The 19038-nt window shown below is 36.6% G+C and overlaps 1 protein-coding gene and 1 long non-coding RNA gene across 2 annotated transcripts; one reads left to right on the top strand and one right to left on the bottom strand.

Annotated features, from left to right (window-relative positions):
* The first annotated feature begins 3 nt into the window (after nucleotides 1–3).
* Nucleotides 4–1233, top strand: LOC126632039 (uncharacterized). Its single transcript, XR_007626558.1, has 2 exons — nucleotides 4–79; nucleotides 937–1233. It is a non-coding gene; the product is annotated as an uncharacterized LOC126632039 (long non-coding RNA).
* Nucleotides 1234–12567: 11334 nt separating this feature from the next.
* On the bottom strand, nucleotides 12568–16334 carry LOC126631648 (uncharacterized). Its single transcript, XM_050301805.1, has 3 exons — nucleotides 16149–16334; nucleotides 15115–15345; nucleotides 12568–12820 (listed from the first exon to the last, which is right to left on the bottom strand). Exons 1-3 carry the CDS (start codon nucleotides 16164–16166, stop codon nucleotides 12773–12775), a joined length of 297 nt encoding a protein of 98 aa, XP_050157762.1. The 5' UTR covers nucleotides 16167–16334; the 3' UTR covers nucleotides 12568–12772.
* Nucleotides 16335–19038: the final 2704 nt, after the last annotated feature.

The following is a 19038-nucleotide window of genomic DNA, read 5'->3' as shown; positions in this document are numbered from 1 at the left end:
TAAGAAGGGGCCAAAGAGGTCAACAATCTTCATAAACTTGAAACTTTGAGTGTTACAAGTTTGAGGAAGAATCGCCCAAGTAATCCTCCTCTCATTCTTTTTTTCGTTTTGTTTTTCTGTAAAATATGTTAACTATGAAATTGTTTGTAAGTGTGCAAGTAGCTACTCAACTTAGTCAAAATTTAATTTGGCAGTTCGTTTGAATTCTATATGTTTCTTGAAAATGGTTCAGCTTAACCCTGTCTCACTCTTAACATGGATAAGTGTTAACGTTCAGCAGATTGCTACACCTGATATGCTTTATATTCAGATATTTATGATGTTATCATGTACCATTCTCGTTTGTTTTGTCTTGATGTTGGAAAAGAGGATGGTTTAGTAAGTTAGCAAGTAATGGTGTGAAAATTGGCCTTCTGTATAAGAGATGTGTGTTTGGTGGGGGTTTGAAGGGTTAACTTTTGGAAGCCTTAGATGTACTGTGTTACCTAAATGACTAGGCATCTTTCAAATGATACTATCTCCAATGCCTTTTCTCTCTTATCTTAGCTTTTCAGTATTACCCTAGTCTCGATCTTTTGGTTGGAGCAGGGCATTAGTTTCTATAATTTGGAATCAGCCCTCAAATAGAAGGGCAGATCATAAAAGACTTTCATTTATCGTATTACTTGGTTTTATTCTTTGTGTCCATGGTTTTTAAGATAAACCAAGAATGATTTGTTATCAAACACTGGTGCAGTGTACAAATCATTGTCCAGCCAAACTTGGACAGTGGACATTGATGATTGCGTAGGGATATTTTTTAAGTGTGATCTTGAGGACTTGATGAATTGTGATATGCCGTTTTATGTTTATTATCATGGAAATAATGTACTCTGCTTTCGTATATTTTTGTTAGTGGTCTTGCATCTTAATACGACTTCATGGATTTTCTCTCAGAATCACCAAGGAACTGGAATCAAAGGTTCCACCAAAGGATATTCCCAAGGACAAGCACTAGTGTTGATACCGGCTTCTTGTGTTGTTTGCAACAATTGACTACTCGGTTCTCTCTCTCTTCTAAGGAAAAGTTTATTATGTGATGGCGTTTCCTTAGGAATAAATCTTGACCTCGATTTTCTGTTCATAAAATGTCTTATCTTGTTTATCGTAATTGATTTTTGGTCTTTAGATACACATAAGTAACTATTAACTGCGGAGAAAGCTATAGTTTGTTAATCGGAGGTTTCATGTTCGTATCTGTGTATTTTTGTAGCTTGTAACACTCAAAGCCCAAAAGCCCCTTCGACCCAATATTAGGTTTTTGTCCAATTGGACCAATATTAGCTTTTTTTGTCCAAAAGCCCAAAAGCCCAAAATTATTTTGGGATTCCCGATTTGTCCCGAAATCCCGAAACTATTTCGGGATTCCCGAAAATTTGGTTTGGGATCGGTATTGAAATTGGGATTCCCGAAAATTTTGGTATGGGAATCGGGATAACGGTTTCGGTATGGTATCCCATACCGAACCACCCCTACAGTTAGGTATCCTTCAATCACCAAATACTCTAATTTAAGGTTAATTTATTCCATTAAAAAAACTTAATTTGCTAGAAGTTACAAAATATATGTATTTTTTTTTGTCAGAAGTTACAAAATATTTTCAGCCTTCTTGTTCTTTATCTTATGCTATGTAATTTTTTTTTTCCAGAACTAATATTATTTACTGGAAGTAGTGAACTTAAGTTTACAATAGGTTAAAAATAATGGAAATTTTATTTACACCCAACTATCTTATCTTCAAACCCAACTTAAATATTTTTGCCATTAAACTCTCCATGTTGCCCTGACATTATTTAAAAAGTAAAAATAAATTAAAAGAACATAAACCCTCGTAGCCAGGCCTCCCATAGCTTGGCCTCGGGGGTGGCGGCTCATCTCCATAGCTAGTCCTCCTCGGCGGCTCTTCGCCGTAACCCGGCTTCTCAAACTCAGTCCTCCCATAGCTCGGCCTCTCCTCGCTTTCTGGCGTCTCATAACTAGGCCGCCCATAGCTTGGCCTTCTCGATGGCTTTTCTCCATAACCACCTTCCTCACCATAGCTCGGCTTCTCGGCGGTTTATCGCCATAACCAGATTCCTCACCGTAGCTCGGCTTCTGACCATTCCCAGATCCGAATTCAGCTGGCGGTGTTCAAACTTAGGCTTTTGACCGTACCCAGATCCATATTCGGACTCTGGTGCCTCGTACTCGGGCTTTCTCTCGTACCCATGTCCATACCCTGGTTTCGGTGCCTTATACTCGGGCTTTCGACTGTATCCAGATCCATACTCCGTTCCGGTGCCATATAAGGCGGTTATGATGCTAAAAGAATTTGAATTGAAGTTTCCATGGAGAATCGCCGGTGAATCTTCTGTGGGGTTTGAGGTGGAAGAGAACCACTGGGTGTGGAAAGAGATTTCAGTTTTGTTTATTTCTTTTTTTCAGTTTTAATCAAAGGGTGAATTAGGAATTTTAAGAAAATATTTTTTGTTTTGGGTGTAGAAAGAGGTTGAATGAGTTCCAATAAAATTTCCCTAAAAATAATGTAGTTAGCTTGTACTATATATTAATAAAATACCATTTATCAATTAAAAATCAAGAAAGAACTATTATACCTGTTAATCCCCAAAATTAGAAATTTAACAAAGACTAGTTTGATCAACCCTTAGGGCTAGTTGGTATTGCTGTGTTTAAATAAAAATTGATTTTGATGTGCTGTGAGAATAAACAGTTGTAAAATAAAGCAGTTGAGTGTTTGATAAACTTTTTAATAAAAGTGCTTTTAAAAAAAAACAGTTTTCCAAGTGTTTGGTAAACTTTTAGGGGGCGTTTGTTGTACCGGACTATCTCCGACTGGAATAGCTTCAGAGACTAAGTTGGACTGGCTTAGAATAGACTAAGCTGGACTAACTTAGTGAAGCGTTTGGTGCAGTATCGAACTAAATAACTAAAATAATAAAAATAATAATTAATTCTTATCTTTTACATTTTTTTTCTTTTTCTTTTTTCCCCTTTATCTAGAAAAGTCTCATACCCCCGAAAGCTCTCCATCTTTTTCTCCTGCTTTTCCAACTCCCTCTAACTCTCTGTACTTTCCCCTTCATCGTCAAAATCCATTCATTTTCACTATTATAAAAAAAGCCATTTTTGGATGTTGAAATTGCAGACCATTAAACACCATTCCTTTTCACTATTATCGTCAAACTCCACCATTTTCACAACTTGAGCATTTTTGAAAAATAGAATATGGGTTTTGTAATTGATTTTTGTTTTCTGGGTTTTGGCTGATCAGTGTCTGGGTTTTGGTGGGCGTCATGAAATTTGGTGACAGTGTTGTGGCGGATGAGGCGCGGTCGAGCAGAGGTCGAGCAAGCCGAGGATCTGAACAGAGGAGAAGTATTGCCTCTCGACTGCGAGATCGGTGATAAACACGAGATGCGCGCAGGGAGTAGCGAATTTGCCTGATTCTGGGTTTAAGTTCAGGGCGAGGAGAGAAGAAAGAGGGAGTGAAACAGAGAGCAGGGAGAGTTCTTAGCTAGTCCCATGGTTTCGGGGGACTCTCGCTAGGAACCTTTAGTGAAGCCTTTAGTGTAGGCAAGTCCGGGCTAGTCTCATTAACACTAGTCCTGGATGATAACAAACACCAGACTGGACTAATAGTTAGTCCAGTCTAGTCTAGTGACAGTTAGTGAGGGCAAACAAACGCCCCCTTAAAAGACTAAAAAGGGTATAGTGTTAGATGAAATATAATAATAATTTTTATTTATTATTTATATTTTATTAATAATCTCTCTCTAGAAGTGTCATCTCCCTTATTTTCTCCATCTTCATCTTTTTTTTTTCATTTTTTGTCTTTCTTCATCTTCTTCATTTTCATCTCCTCCATCTTCTTTATCTAGCCAACAAAGCAACTGCCATCATGCAAGTCTGCACTTCGACATCGTGGCTTTGCTGATTGCACTTCCCCTGCATACGAATATGTTGTCGAGAATCTGCAATCCTCATAACCACGCCTCAGTCCCTGCCTGTATTGCCCTTTATATCAGCTCATTTTGCCCAGCCCTCAATCTCGTAGTCGTCGTATCAACCAGCGATCCAATCCCTCTCATATATGTCATTGACGAGATCAGAAGAGAGATTGCAGTTGCCAGTCCCTCTCATAGCCGTTGTATCTGCTCCCTCTTCCAGAGTGTTGCATATTTTAGGAGGTGGGGTGGTGGATGGGTGGGTGGGATTTGGGTTATCACCTAGAAGGGAATGGGTTAGGATCTTATATTTGGTGGGGACTAGGAGAGAGATAGGGTGGCGAATTTGGGTAACAGGAAGAGATGGAAAGGATGGGGTAGCGAATCTGGGTAGCATGGTGTTGGAGAGCAATCACTCAGACTAGAGAAAAGAAGGTGGAGTCTAGAACTGGGATGAAGGAGAAAAGGAGGGTAAGGTTGCCATTTTGAAGAAATCATCTAATGGCACTTTTCACTTGTGTATTGTGACAAAAAGCTAGTTTTCCCAAGCTGGGTTTTACTGCTTTGGCTTTTTAGCTTTCTTTTACCCCAATTGTTAAAAAAAAAAAAAAATTGATTTTACAAGTTTACCAAATTGTTTTTACAAGTTTACCAAATTGTTTAGGCCCAAATTAATGGATTTAGGCCGAGTAAGCTATTTGATCGGCCCATGATGAGATATCTCAGCCTAGTCCATAATGCTCCGGCCGAGTTCAAGTTAATAAAGGATACTTGGATTTTCGAGATGGTTTTGGAGACTTAAGGTTTGATTCTACTAGGAGACCTCGAAAAGCAAGGTAGTGAGAATATCCTTTGAATTCTTGAGGAATTTGGTTAGGATAAGGAAATGGATTGAATATTGAAAGACGGACAGATTCAGAATCCTAGGGTTGGTAGGAATGTTCGCAGTCCAGTTCTGATAAGGAGAAAGATGCCGATGAAATTTAGTCATGGTAGGATTCTACCTCAATACCAGGAAAGTTACTACTATCAATAAGAGAGGATGTCCAACGTTCAAAGCATCTCCAAACACACAAACAAATCTGCCCTGTGCAAACCTTCGCTTTACGCGAAATCTCTCATTCTTGAGAAAACACTAACCGTCTTAACCTCATCGAGCACACTTTTAGTTAGTCTTAACAGCACTGTGGTTGATAACCGACAACACCTTAAGTTAGTCTTAATAGCACTGGAGCCGTAGAATCAGGCGACAGATGAGCACCTTCAATTAGTCTTAACAACACTGCTTCAAGTTCAGCTGGTTATTTATCCAAGTCTCGGCCAGTAAGGAGTCTTTGAGTCCTTATTAGAAGAGGTCACTTCATTAGCCTTCTCCGTGAAGTGAGGTGTTACTAGGTTGCCTCGCTCGGCACATCGAAAGTCAAGTTTGTTTTATGATTGAATATTTGCAAGTACATTTCAGAGTTTGACATTCAGACGACCGAACCACATTTACAATCAAGATGCTTAACTCTTTTGAGTATTTGTGTCCGTACAGTTAGGTACCGGTTCGGCGTACTTATATTTGCATAAATATAATTAGGGAGGCGAACCTGACGCCGACAATTCATGAACTTCGAAGAAACTAGCAGCCTTGTCTTCATGCTTTAGAACCCAGAGGCCGAGGTGAGTTCCTTCCTCAACCATAATCATAATACACAGAAGTCAATATCGCGTTCGTCACCACCACCACCACATTCATTTACTCACTAATTGAGCTCGATCATCAAGTTGGCATGCCCCGCATTCAACCGAATGAAGTAGTAAGCTCATTAGTTACTTGGCTTGCACGCCATGTAGTCTTGGTAGTTCTTATGGTTAACATTTTGGCACGCCCGTTGGGATGTCAGTGCTAAAATCACTACGAAATTCATGACCATCGAAACACATAGTATCAAGAAAAAGTACACCAATCGTTGTTTAAACTTTTCGAAGGCCGAATGGTGCATTTGACTTCTAGGTCAAGGCGTCATGTGCCCATAGCCCGCCAATCATTACCGTGCTTTTACACTTCAAGTCTCCCAAGCTGTTAACCGTTCTAAACGGATGAGGTTAAAGAAGGTTCATCTAACAATGTAACTTTGAACTTTTTAGACTTGTGTTCATGTCAAGTTTTTCAAAGTTGAACCCTATTTTTGAACGAGTAGGGCATTCCCTGCATCATTGAAAAATAAAGAAAGAACATGTATTTTAGACAAATAGATACTTGATATTCATGACCAAAATTGATTGACAATGGGGTGTGATTGAATCCAAGAAGGATTGCCTGCATATCTTAGAGATGGAGAATCGAATCACTGGTGTAGTTCTAAAGAAAAGATGATGTGATGTAAAAAATTACACCAGAGATTACTTTTGACGATAAGCCTATGAAGGGGTGTAAAGAGATAAGTTCTCCATGGACTTGTCTTCCCACAAACGGTGGTGTTGCCATTGGTTCTAGAGAGGACTGCCTACATATCCTGGGAAGGAATCAAATCGCGTGTTGTTCATGTGACGCACTTATGGATAGTACTTTCTGAGTTTGGTAATGTTTCACGTTTTGGTGATTGGGGTTCCATCCATATGATCTTAAGTGGTAAGTTATGTTGCCCCCTACTCTTGCAACCTTGCACGGGCTTTCCCAGTTTGCCCCGAGTTTTCATTTTCCTGTGACTTTGGTGTTTTGGAAGACTTCTCTCAAGACTAAGTCTCCTGCTTGTAGACTTCTGAGTTTAACACCTTTGTTGTAATACAACCAGATCTATAACTACTATATCAAGGGGAAGAGGTCAATCTTCTACAAGGGGCTAACTATCAATAAGGAGAACGGGCCCATATGGCCAATCTTCATCAACAACTAGAAATTTGAAGTTTGAACTACTAAATTGCAAGTCAATTGAAAATAAATTTGTAATTTATTTTGTTGGTTTTGAGTTTTGGTTCCATGTAATTTAAATAGCTTGCTAGTATAAAGTTAGTAATTTAGTATCCTAAATTTAGAATCATAATGAACTTTAAATTTTGATTTGTGCCAATTTTTTTACATGATTGAGACATCATGGACATAGTTTAATGCGCTGTATTCTCAAAGTCACACATGGGCATCCCCTAACCAGAAAATTAGGCTACATCCCTCAAGATTTCTTATGTCAAACTTGTTCATTGGGTAAGTTAATTATAAACCATCCCAAAACAAGATCCTCACGGATCCTCCAACCTTTCTTCAAAGGATCAAAGGGACATTTGTGGACTGATTCAACCTCCATGCCGGCTACTTAGATATTTTATGGTATTGGTTGATGATTTTACAAGTTGGTCACACATGTCTCTTGTCCACAAAAATTCTGCATTCTTTAAACTCCTAGCTCAAAATTTTAAGCTAAGGGCTCACCACCTTGATTATCTGATTAAGTGGATTCGACTGGATAATGCTAGAGAATCCACATAGAAAACCTTCGTTGACTATTGCATGTCCATTGGGATTGAAGTTGAACATCATATACCCCATGTTCATACCCAAAATGGCCAAACAGAAGTGTTCATTAAACACCTTCTATTAATCGCTCGGACTTTGGTCATGTGCACCAAACTTTTGATTTCTTCATGAGGCCATGCAATACTTCATACAACAATGCTTGTCCCTCTAAGGCCCGTCACGACTCAACGTTATTTTACGCTTCAGTTGGTCACTAGATACGAGATCGACATCTCACATATGTACGTCTTTGGTTGTGTTGTTCATGTGCCGCTTTTACGTACCAACATGGATCCTTAGAGAAGATGTGAATCTATGTCAGATATGATTCTCATTCAATAGTTCATTACTTAGAACCTTTAACATGCAATCTCTTTGACACTCGTTACGCGAATTGTCACTTTTATAAGGCAGTCTTCCTGTTGTTAAGGAGAGATAAGAACTTCACTGTTTTGGAATAACGACGTGAATTATCATAGATGACTCCCACTAAGTCTCATTTGGATCCTCGTACTGCACAATCTAAAACTAAAGTGCAAAGAATCCTAGATCTTCAACGCTTGCTAGATCTTTTATCGATCTAGCGAAAGTGACGAGATCACATATACAAGCTACAAATATGCCAACAAAGATTGACGTAGCGTACGAACGTCGAACTCATATTCTAGAAGGATGCCATGAATTCTTTAAGTGGATTGCCCCACCTCGCGGACGTGCCTAACACCTTGGAGGCTAGCCAATCAAGTGCTCCCACCCAGAATGTGGTAGACCAGTTGGTTTAAAGGATTCATAACCTCAAAAGAGGAAATCCTCGACACATGCTAGTGAAAATGGCGTGAATTTGACCATCGCCTACTCATCCTAGATGACGAAAATGTCCTAGAAAAAATGAATCCACCTCTAAACAATCGAGAGATATTGGTTCTTTATGCTAGCTTGGATGATATATAGGTATGGAATGAAATGATAATCAACGATGCGATAAAATATGCAGTAGTTATTGAAAGCATGCAGTGTGATGACATAAAACCCTGTTTCGTTGATCAATGTCTACGTCGAACCGATTGGTCAAACTAGAAACAATCAATCCAGGTCAAACTTGATTCACTTGCAAAATGCAAGGTGTTTGGACTTGTAGTTCCTACACTTCCACATGTGAAGGCTACAAGTGAGTTTGCATAAGAAAGCGTAATGAGAAGAATCACATCGTGTGATACAAGGCTCACCTTGTTGCTCAAGGATTTTCTCAACGTTCTGGAATTGACTATAACCAAGCTTATTAGCCAGTCATGGATGTGATAGTGTTTCACTATCTTGTCAGTATGGTAGTTTTCGAAAAACTGGACATGCAACTAATGAACGTGGTAACTGCATATCTTGATGAGATCTTAATATGAAAATCAACATGAAAATTTCAGAAGAACTTCCATTCACTGGATCAAATAGTTTCAGACCATGGAACACCCTTTCGAGGAGTTCACTCTATGGATTGAAGCAATGCGAATTGATGTGGTATAACCATTTGAGTGAGTATTTGACTAGTCAGAGATATATGAACAACAACCTATGCCATTGTGTGTTCATTAAAAAGTCACATATCAGATTTGCGGTTGTTGCAATTTATGTTGATGACATGAACCTCATTGAGACTCTAGAAGAGCTCGAGAGAATCACCACGCACTTGAAGTTGGAATTGGAGATGACAAATCTAGAGAAAACTCGATATTGTCTTGGCCTGGAGATTGAGCATCGTTCAAAAGGTATTTGTAATACTCTGAATATTTAGAAATTATGTGGATTCATTTATTGTTTAGGTGGATGAAATCAGAAATAGATCGATTTATGGTTATGAAATTCGAATGGGGAAAATGTGAAATCCCGCTTTCGGATTAAGAATTAATTATGTCGTATAATTTTTCATTAAGTGGGGAATGATGAAAATGCCCTATTTGGTTAGTGTAATTATACGAGGATGTATTTTATCCTCATATATTTTATTGTAATTCTTGATATATATTTGAATAGAGGACGACCTTATGAGCGCGTAGGTGCAAACGGATCTTAATTCCGAGTTAGAATGAAGAAGTTATGAGCCTCGGAAGTAGTAAGACCTTTTAGACACTTGGACTTACTATTAGTAGTAAGTCTCTATAATTAGTCAGCCAAATTAGGAAGTTTCAGGAAACTAACCCAAAAGGCCCAGAAACCCCAACCCAATTCGCGACCTAGTTGACTCCCACAACATCTTATTTTCTGACGTCGATTATGGCCAACTCCGATGGATTTTTCGACACCACGACCACCATCTTGAAGCTCTCACTTCCCTCTACAAAACCCAACCAAGAACCACCTTGATTAATCACCGTATGTGGAGGTGTGAGGCCACAAAACCCAATGAAACACAATGGTGCTCCGGCCACCCTTTTCCTTTTTCTGGTGAATCTGCCAAGCAATGGCTAACTCCACCACTTGGGTCTTGTAGCCCATCATCCCAGGAGTAAATCCAGACCAACTTTGCCCCCGTCGGATCACTGTAGCCGATAAATTGATGCCGGGAAACTTTGGGCACCCATTGGCCTTATCAACAAATTGACCATCTTCCGTCCACTTTTGGTCTTCGTGGAAGGTATAAAACTTGTTCCTCTTGTTGAGCTCTATCTTCCTGTAAATTTTGGTGGAATTTGGAGTTAATCGAAAAAGTGGGTTTTCGGTTGCCAAAAACCACCACGTGCGGCAGCCCTTGGCCAAAGGGCTGATGCTGTCTTTTTAGGCTAATTTCGATATTCTGAATCCATGTATGATATGCATTTGGTGTGATTCCTTTGTTTGAACCTAGATTTGTGATTGGTAGTCACTTGAATAATTTAGAAAATGGATTAACATTGTGTTGGTGAACTACGAATGACTTGATCCCTGCGTAGGGTACGTAAGCAGTCTAACAAGACGGTTAAATGCAGCCATAAAATAACCCAAATTTATTCTTGTGCTGGATTTCTTTTAAGGAAAGAAATTTATTACGGTTAATAGCGTAAAGATTAACCATGATTCTAATTTTTTTTGGCCTATCACCGAATTTAGCTTCCAATTAAGAATTTTGGGTCGTTACAGTATTCTTGTTCATCAGTCGAACTATACCTGAAGGTGTTGCATCATTTTGATGAGGTTAAAGCAAAATCTTCGAGTACTCATATGGTTGTTCGAACACTAGATGCAAAACGAGATTCTTCCTGTCCTAAAGGTGATGAGGAAGAGGTCTTGAAACCAGAAGTTCCTTACCTTAGTACAATTGGCATATTATTATACTTACTAGACCAAACATATCCTTCACTGTGAATCTTTAAGTGAGATACAATAATGAACTGACACGCAGACAATGGACAAGTGTTAAAGATGTTTTCCATTACCTCGAAGGTACTACATATTTGAGTTTGTTCTATCCGTATAAATCCTCGAGTAGAGTCGCCACCCCCTCGATTCTTGGGTTAATTCTTACCTTGTTGGTTATGCTAACACATGGTATATGTCTGATCTGCACAAGGTACGTCCTCAAACGCATTACATCTTTACCGTTGAAGACACTGCAATATCTCAGAGATCAACCAAACAGACCATAATTGCGACTTCTTCAAGCCATTCTGAAATACTCTCCCTACATGATGCCACTCAGAAGTGCTTTTGGTTGAGAGTAATTGTGGGACATATTCAAAGCACCTGCAAATTCTCTTCCGTCGTTGACATCCTTACAACGATTTATGAAGATAACGCAGCATGTATCAAACATCTTAAGAAGGGATACATCAAAGGAGACAACACCAAGTATATTGTGATGAAGTTCTTTTTCTCTCATCAGCAACAAGAACATTAGAACATTGAAGTCAATCAAATCCGTTCTCAAGTGGCCGTCCTTTTCACTAAGTCATTGCCAAAGTTTACTTTTCAGAAGCTTGTACAAGGAATTGGTATGTGTAAACTTTCTGTGTTGTAACATTGTTAGTTCTCTTTGGAATTGTGTCAAACTCAAGGGAAGTATCTCGAAGTATACTCATTTGATCTTAATGTACTCTTTTTTCCTACGCTTAGGAGCATGTTTCCCTTTGGGTTTTTGCTACATGACTAGGTTTTAACGAGGCACCCATCATGGCTGGTCATACTCTTGTGTACGTCCCATTGGTGTTTAAATTGGCTTTGCATCCAACTCACCGTTTTCCTTAGGGTATTGGTTTTTGTCCCATATTGGGTTTTACCATAGTTGAGTTTTGTGAGACTTATTTCCATATCCAAGGTCTATGTTTGAGACTAGTGCGTTCCTAGATTAGTGTTGACGAGTGGACTTTCTCAACTTTGTCGAACCTGATATTGCATCTACTTGAGTATTTACACACTTAAGAGAGTGAGTGTTATAAATATTATGTAATTGTGAATGTGTTTACCCTAAATAAATTTGGTTTCTATAATCCATTATTCTAGTGATTCTTTTCCTATAGTATTGTACTTATTTGGACGACAAGTTATTCCTATTCTCTTGATTTACTATAACTAAAGGCACTGACATAAAGGAAAATCACAACAATCCCCAAACATTCTACAATGTATCCATTCTCTCTCTATATTGCCTCACCCTCTGTCTCCCTATATAACATAGACCACAACGTTAGAAAATTTATCCCAACAATTTAATTTTTTTATTACAAACAAAAAAGTAAAATAAAAAAGGATTCGAAAAAGAAGGTATTTGCATGAAAACTTTGGCTTATTTTTCATTCCCTCCCCAATTCACAATATATAAATCGTGTGATTGTAATTTGTAATGTTAAAACTGATGATGGTTTTACCTTTAGGACCCCCTTTGTAAAGCTGGCCTTCTTCCACTATCAAATTATTACATTAGACATAAACACGAAAAATGCAAGTCGTGATACTCTGTTAATGTTAAGTCGTTTTCAAGATTCTCTAAACCCTAAAATTTAACAGAAGATTAGTAGAGCAGTAAAAGCAGCAAAGAAAGAAATCTTGCATCAGAAGCGCCAGGTTTGCTTTAGAGGACAAGGCAGCATTACGACATTATAATAGATGCCGCGAGCGGAAACATGAGCAAAGCAATATCAGATAAATACCAATCACCGAATCCGATAATACATCATAAGCATCGTCGTTATCGTCGTATTTCGTCAAATGAAGCGTGTAAGTGAGGGTAAGAAAAAGAACCGAATACTACTTATCAAGTACAAACCAATGAAAGACATAACAAGGCTTAGGAGCAGCAGTAGAGGTGATCCCCCGGGCACAGACATTATCAGGCCTTCACACAACAGTTGAAGTAGCTGAAAATACTCCGTCGAGCCTGTTCAGAGAAGAAAACAAATATAAAAACACGACAACGGAACAAAACCAAATGAAAGACTGAATTTGTGAACAATAACCAGGACCAAAATTTGTAATCCCGTTCCCATCTATGATATATCCCTCTAAAAAGAAAGTTTCAAATCCAAACATCATAAGTGAAAAGGGCACTTGATCATCAAGTAGCTGAGTCAAATCCCTTCCTTTCACCATCACTACTTTAGTACTTACTAGGGCCCGACTTATAAAAGTTGGATCCACAATAATTATTTACACACTAATTTGATTACTCTACCTTTTCTTTATTTTTATTTTTTTAACAAACAATATTATCTGCATTAAAAGGGAGAGGGGATGAGCTTAACCTCACAATAGGCTAGCAAGAATATGATTCAAATTCGCCTATAGCGAGAATCAAACCTGAGACCTCTCACTTACAAGTGAAGAGGAACACCACTAAACCGTAGTACTAAGTAACACATATTTTCTTTGTTTAGATATGATCAGGTACGATATTCGTGCTACAATAATTCATATGGCCTAAAACAGCTGGTGCATGTGCACCACTTGGACTTGAGTGTAAATATCTCCCCTTGGATCACTCATTCAATTCTTTTTCCAACACACAGAACAATGAGCTGTTATTTTAATATGTTAGAGGTAGAGCATCTCATGCATGTGCAACCACTTTTATGATCGAATGTGTGTAACCTTAATACATTTACTAACAACATTCTATATTATCTATATTAATGGGGTTATCCCAGCAATTTTATGTATATTAAAAATGATTTGTGGATTGCTGGGGTGGTTAGAACTTTCCTCTTCAACCCACTGCATTTAGAGTTCAAATCATGCCCCCTGCTTATAATAAAAACCAAATGAAATAAAAGCTTTACTCTTGTGACCTGTCAAAGATCATGTGACAGTGCGACCGTCAAACACAAAATAAGTTTTTGTATTTTTCATTTTTTTTTGGTTAGTAGGTGTACATGGTCTCTAATCCTGACCTTAGATGATTTAGTTTTCTACCCTGTATTAAACCCCCAAGAAAAATAAAAAATAATATCCATTCTAAGTAATCCTCATGGGAAAACAATCATTTTAAAAGTATGAAAATTGGGATGAAGTTTGAAACATTAATTCTAAAAGTGGTCATGAAATCATCAACTACAGAATAAAAAATGATTACCACAAAGGCGCCATTTGCGCTAATCATCGCTTCTTCTAGTGTTAATGATTATGATCACTTTCAAAATAAACAGAATGAACCTCCTTGACGAGAAGTTTTTAGTGGTGACGAGAATACAAGTGGTACACCATGTGTTTTAATAGAAATGGTGGGAAATTTTATTTTTTAAGTTATTAACTTTTTAGCACACATATCCCACAATTTGTATAGTGATACGTGGTGTACCACCCCGTGTACCGGTCAAATTGAAAAATTTCTCCTCCTTAACCAAATCTGGTGATTTTCTTCTTTAAATATAATAACTACAAAACCAAAAATTCTTCAGATGAATCAATCTTAATCATTCATTTCTCGTGCCAGTCGTTACTATGTACACTATTGAAGAAAAGTTGTAAATGAAAAGTCAATACTATATTAGACAGTTGCTACCGACTCACCTACATTGCCGGCTCAACTGGTTTAATAAAAGGGTAGTCCACTCCCCAATCCCCACACATCCTTTCAGTATGCAGAAATAGCATATGCATGCCTCTATCATAACTTTATACTGCTCATAATTCGTAACGACACCAACTCCTCCTCCTGCTATTTGTATATTCAATAATTGCATGGTTAATGCAAGTGGCCATTTACCACGTATAGTCAATTTTGAAAAAACTTATTGTCAACCTCTTTTAAATATGAATTTGTCTGATTCAGAAGGAAAGAACTTGCATCAGTATCTTAATTTCAATTCAAACATGCGTTTGATTCACAATCCATGTTTTGAGAAATATTTACCATCCAAAAAGAGGAAAAAACGAGATCTTTGTCTAAAAAAATGTCTTGAGAAATGGTGAATGTATAGAACCTTTTAACGAGATAGTGCTTTTTCAACTCTCTCAGAATGGAATATATTCCTAACATATATGCAGTAGTTGAAAAGAGTTGAGGCTTGTATGATGGCGTTGGTTTGAACCCATTGGTGGCTAATTTAACATCTAAGCTAATAAAATCTATCGTTTGACAAAAAAAAGAAAAGAAAAAGAAAAAATGCATGTTTAAATACCATACAAAAATAAATAAAATAAAATTGAAGAAGGGGAAAGGGAAAGGAAGCATACAGTTGGAGAGTGGGGGGTCTGATGGTAATGGGGTTCATTGTGAACAGCACCCACTTTAGCAGTGTTTGAGGCAATGAGCTCTTCTTCATTTCCAAGACTGGCTCTCGAAACATCTCTCTTGTTTTGCTTCCTCACTTCCCTTATTTTTGAGAAATCAAGAGAATAGTCTGGCACTTGCCCCTTCTGATCCCAGTCCCCGAATTGTGGCACTGATAACCATGGTGCATTTTTCTGCATTCAATAAACAAACAAACTAGTTAATCGATTCACGTTCGAGGAGCTTAAATTTTGAGATTTGAGTAGCAAATGGATTGGATCAAACTCATCAAACGATAACTAATGTGGCGGTGGTAATGCTCATCGCCCACTCGTAGGTAAGACCAAAAGTGGCTTGAAGAGCCATAAATTAAAGGCTGTGTGGGTTGAGGGAAACATGATATAAAGATTCAATCACACCCAGGTGAAAATTTAGCCATTTATTGAAGTGAATAACGAGAAAGAGTTGTGGAAGACCAAGCCAACGGATGGCGGACTTTATAAGATTTTGGTTAATGTGATAAATTTGACTGTTTCTAAGCATGAAACCTCAAAAACCAATTCAACTCCCAAGTTATTTTTACCAGAATTAAGCACAAGGAAAATGGTCCGATAACTACTTAATTAATTAACTAAAACCATATTCATAGATCTCATTAATTTTCTCAGCAATTTCAAGCTAATCAACCAATTAAACAAATTTCAAAACAACCCCCAATTCCTTGGCAACAAAAAATCAAAGCCCAAAAAACGTTTATGCTCTGTTTGGCTACCCAGAAAACGCAGGAAAACAGAACATACTATGTTTCTGAATCCACAGCAGAGCTATTTACACAAGTCAAGAAAATTGGCCACTTGGGTTTTTCTCAGTTTCTCCTCCTGCAAGAAAAACGAACCTAAATATGCACACACCCGAACAATCCTTTACTTCTTCCCACAGTTTATAATTTTCCCAGAAACCAAACAACGAATAGAGAAAAAGAGAAGAAGAGAAACACCTCCTTACGATCCTCCATGAGATAAAGACTCGTCTCAGATCCTCACAAAAACTTTTCCACCTTTATAATTTTCAAGATATGTAAAATAATACAACGGAAAATAATTAAAAATATACTAGAAAACCAAGAAAAGTTGAGAGCTTTGGTGAGAGGGAAAGCAGAGGAGAGCGGAGTGTGCGTGTTTCTGATGTGTATCAAACCTTTAAGAGTACCAAGACAACACGGCAGACAAATCAGACATGCTGTAAATGCGTTTACGATACTAGCCCTATTCTTGTCTGTCATTTACATAAATGCCACTTTCCTGACGCACTAGTAGGCTGGCAATTCTTAACACGATTCGATAACTCGACACGACACGACACGACACGATACGAAATTAACAGGTTTTTGGATCGACATGATAATGAATCGGGTCGTTATCGGGTAACCTGATAAGCACCTGTTAAGATAATGAGTTAGTTTGAGTATATACGTAGGTAACACGATACACGATAAGCAGAATATTAATTTAATAATTTTATAACCCTAAAAAATACTATAATTATATATATAATTATATTAAATTAACTATAATAATTATAATAATTATACCCCCAAAATATTAACTATAATAATTATATATATATATATATATAATTTTAAATTAAATTTTATACCCTGAGAAACTATAATAATTATACATACAAAATAAATAGATTTAAATCTACTTAATAAATATATATATATCATTGAACTTGATGGGATACGAATTATACGAAACTAATTTCAACGATCCAACCACAAACTTGTTTGTATATGCTTCGAGATCGCATCATTAAAAAGTCGCAAAAAACAAACATTCAGATATCAAGTAACCGAACAAAACTTTTCGACGGTTATAAAATGAAAAATCACGATTTAACAGTTATTTTAACTCTGATATTTATGATTTTTACAGCTACACTCCTTGATCCTATATGAATACAATGAATGAATTCGATCTTCAATTTAAAATATTTGCGCTAGCGGATACTACAAAATCCTATGTTATACTTAATGAAAGTATGAATAAACGCTTAAGTGTTAGTGAATCTATTGTTTTGATGGGATACGCATTTTACCAAACTAGTTTCAATGATCCAACCGTCAAACATGTTTGTATATACTTCAAGATTGCATACACCAAAAATTGCAAAAAACAAACATTCAAAGATTAAGTAATCGAACAAAACTTTTCGACGGTTATAAAACGAAAAATCACGATTTAACGGTTATTTTAACTTCGATTTTGATGATTCTTTACAGCTACACTCCTTGACCCTATATGAATACAATGAATGAATTTGATCTTCAATTTAAAATATTTACACTAGTAGATACCACAAATGTTATACTTGATGAAAGTATGAATAAACTCTTTAAGTGTTAGTGAATCTATTGTTTTGATGAGATACGCATTTTACGAAACTAGTTTCAACGATCTAACCGTCAAACATGTTTGTATATACTTCGAGATCGCATACACCAAAAATACCAAAAACCAAACATTCAGTAATCAAGTAACGGGACAAAACTTTTTTACGGTTATAAAAAGAAAAATCACGATTTAACGGTTATTTTAACTCCGATTTTGATGATTCGTTACAGCTACACTCCTTGACCCTATATGAATACAATGAATGAATTCAATCTTCAATTTAAAATATTTACATTAGTGAATACCACAAAATCTTGTTATACTTAATGAAAGCATGAATAAACTCTTAAGTGTTAGTGAATCTATTGTTTTGATGGGATACGCATTCTACAAAATTAGTTTCAACGATCCAACCGTCAGACATGTTTGTATATACTTCGAGATCGCATACGCCAAAAATTGCAAAAAACAAACATATAGAGATCAAGTAACATGACAAAACCTTTCGACGGTTATAAAAAGAAAAACCATGATTTAACGGTTATTTTAACTCCGATTTTGATGATTTTTTACAGCTACACTCATTGACCCTATATGAATATAATGAATGAATTCGATCTTTAATTTAACATATTTACACTAGTGGATACCACAAAATCTTATGTTATACTTAATGAAAGTATGAATAAACTCTTAAGTGTTAGTGAATCTATTGTTTTGATGGGATACGCATTCTACGAAACTAGTTTCAACGATCCAACCGTCAAACATGTTTTTATATACTTCGAGATTGCATATGCCAAAAATATCAAAAAACAAACATTCAGAAATCAAGTAACGGGACAAAACTTTTCGACGGTTATAAAACGAAAAATCACGATTTAACGGTTATTTTAACTTCGATTTTGATGATTTTTTACAGCTACACTCCTTGACCCTATATGAATACAATGAATGAATTCGATCTTCAATTTAAAATATTTACACTAGTGGATACCACAAAATCTTATGTTATATTTGATGAAAGTATGAATAAACTTTTAAGTGTTAGTGAATCTATTGTTTTGATGGGATACGCATTATACGAAACTAGTTTCAATGATCCAACCGTCAAACATGTTTGTATATACTTTGAGATCGCATACGCCAAAAATATCAAAAAACAAACATTCAGAAATCAAGTAACGGGACAAAATTTTTCGACGGTTATAAAACAAAAAATCACGATTTAACGGTTATTTTAACTTCGATTTTGATGATTTTTTTGCAGCTACACTCCTTGACCCTATGAATACAATTAATGAATTTGATCTTCAATTTAAAAAATTACACTAGTGAATAACACAAAATCTTATGTTATACTTAATGAAAGTATGAATAAACTATAATAATTATATATATTAATTTAACAATTTTATATCCCTAAAAAGTAAAATAATTATATATATATATATATATATATATATATATATATATATTAAATTGTGCGTT

Source organism: Malus sylvestris, chromosome 1 (assembly GCF_916048215.2).
Source record: "Malus sylvestris chromosome 1, drMalSylv7.2, whole genome shotgun sequence".
NCBI classification, from domain to species: domain Eukaryota; kingdom Viridiplantae; phylum Streptophyta; class Magnoliopsida; order Rosales; family Rosaceae; genus Malus; species Malus sylvestris.
Note: the sequence above shows the minus strand (reverse complement) of the source record. Positions and strands in the feature narration are given on the sequence as shown.

Bases quoted from the DNA above. Each gene is read 5' to 3' on its own strand.
- LOC126631648 (XM_050301805.1), bottom strand. The intron at 12,821-15,114 runs GTATGCTTCCTT...TTCTCTGAACAG, and splicing joins AGACCCCCCACTCTCCAACT to GCTCGACGGAGTATTTTCAG.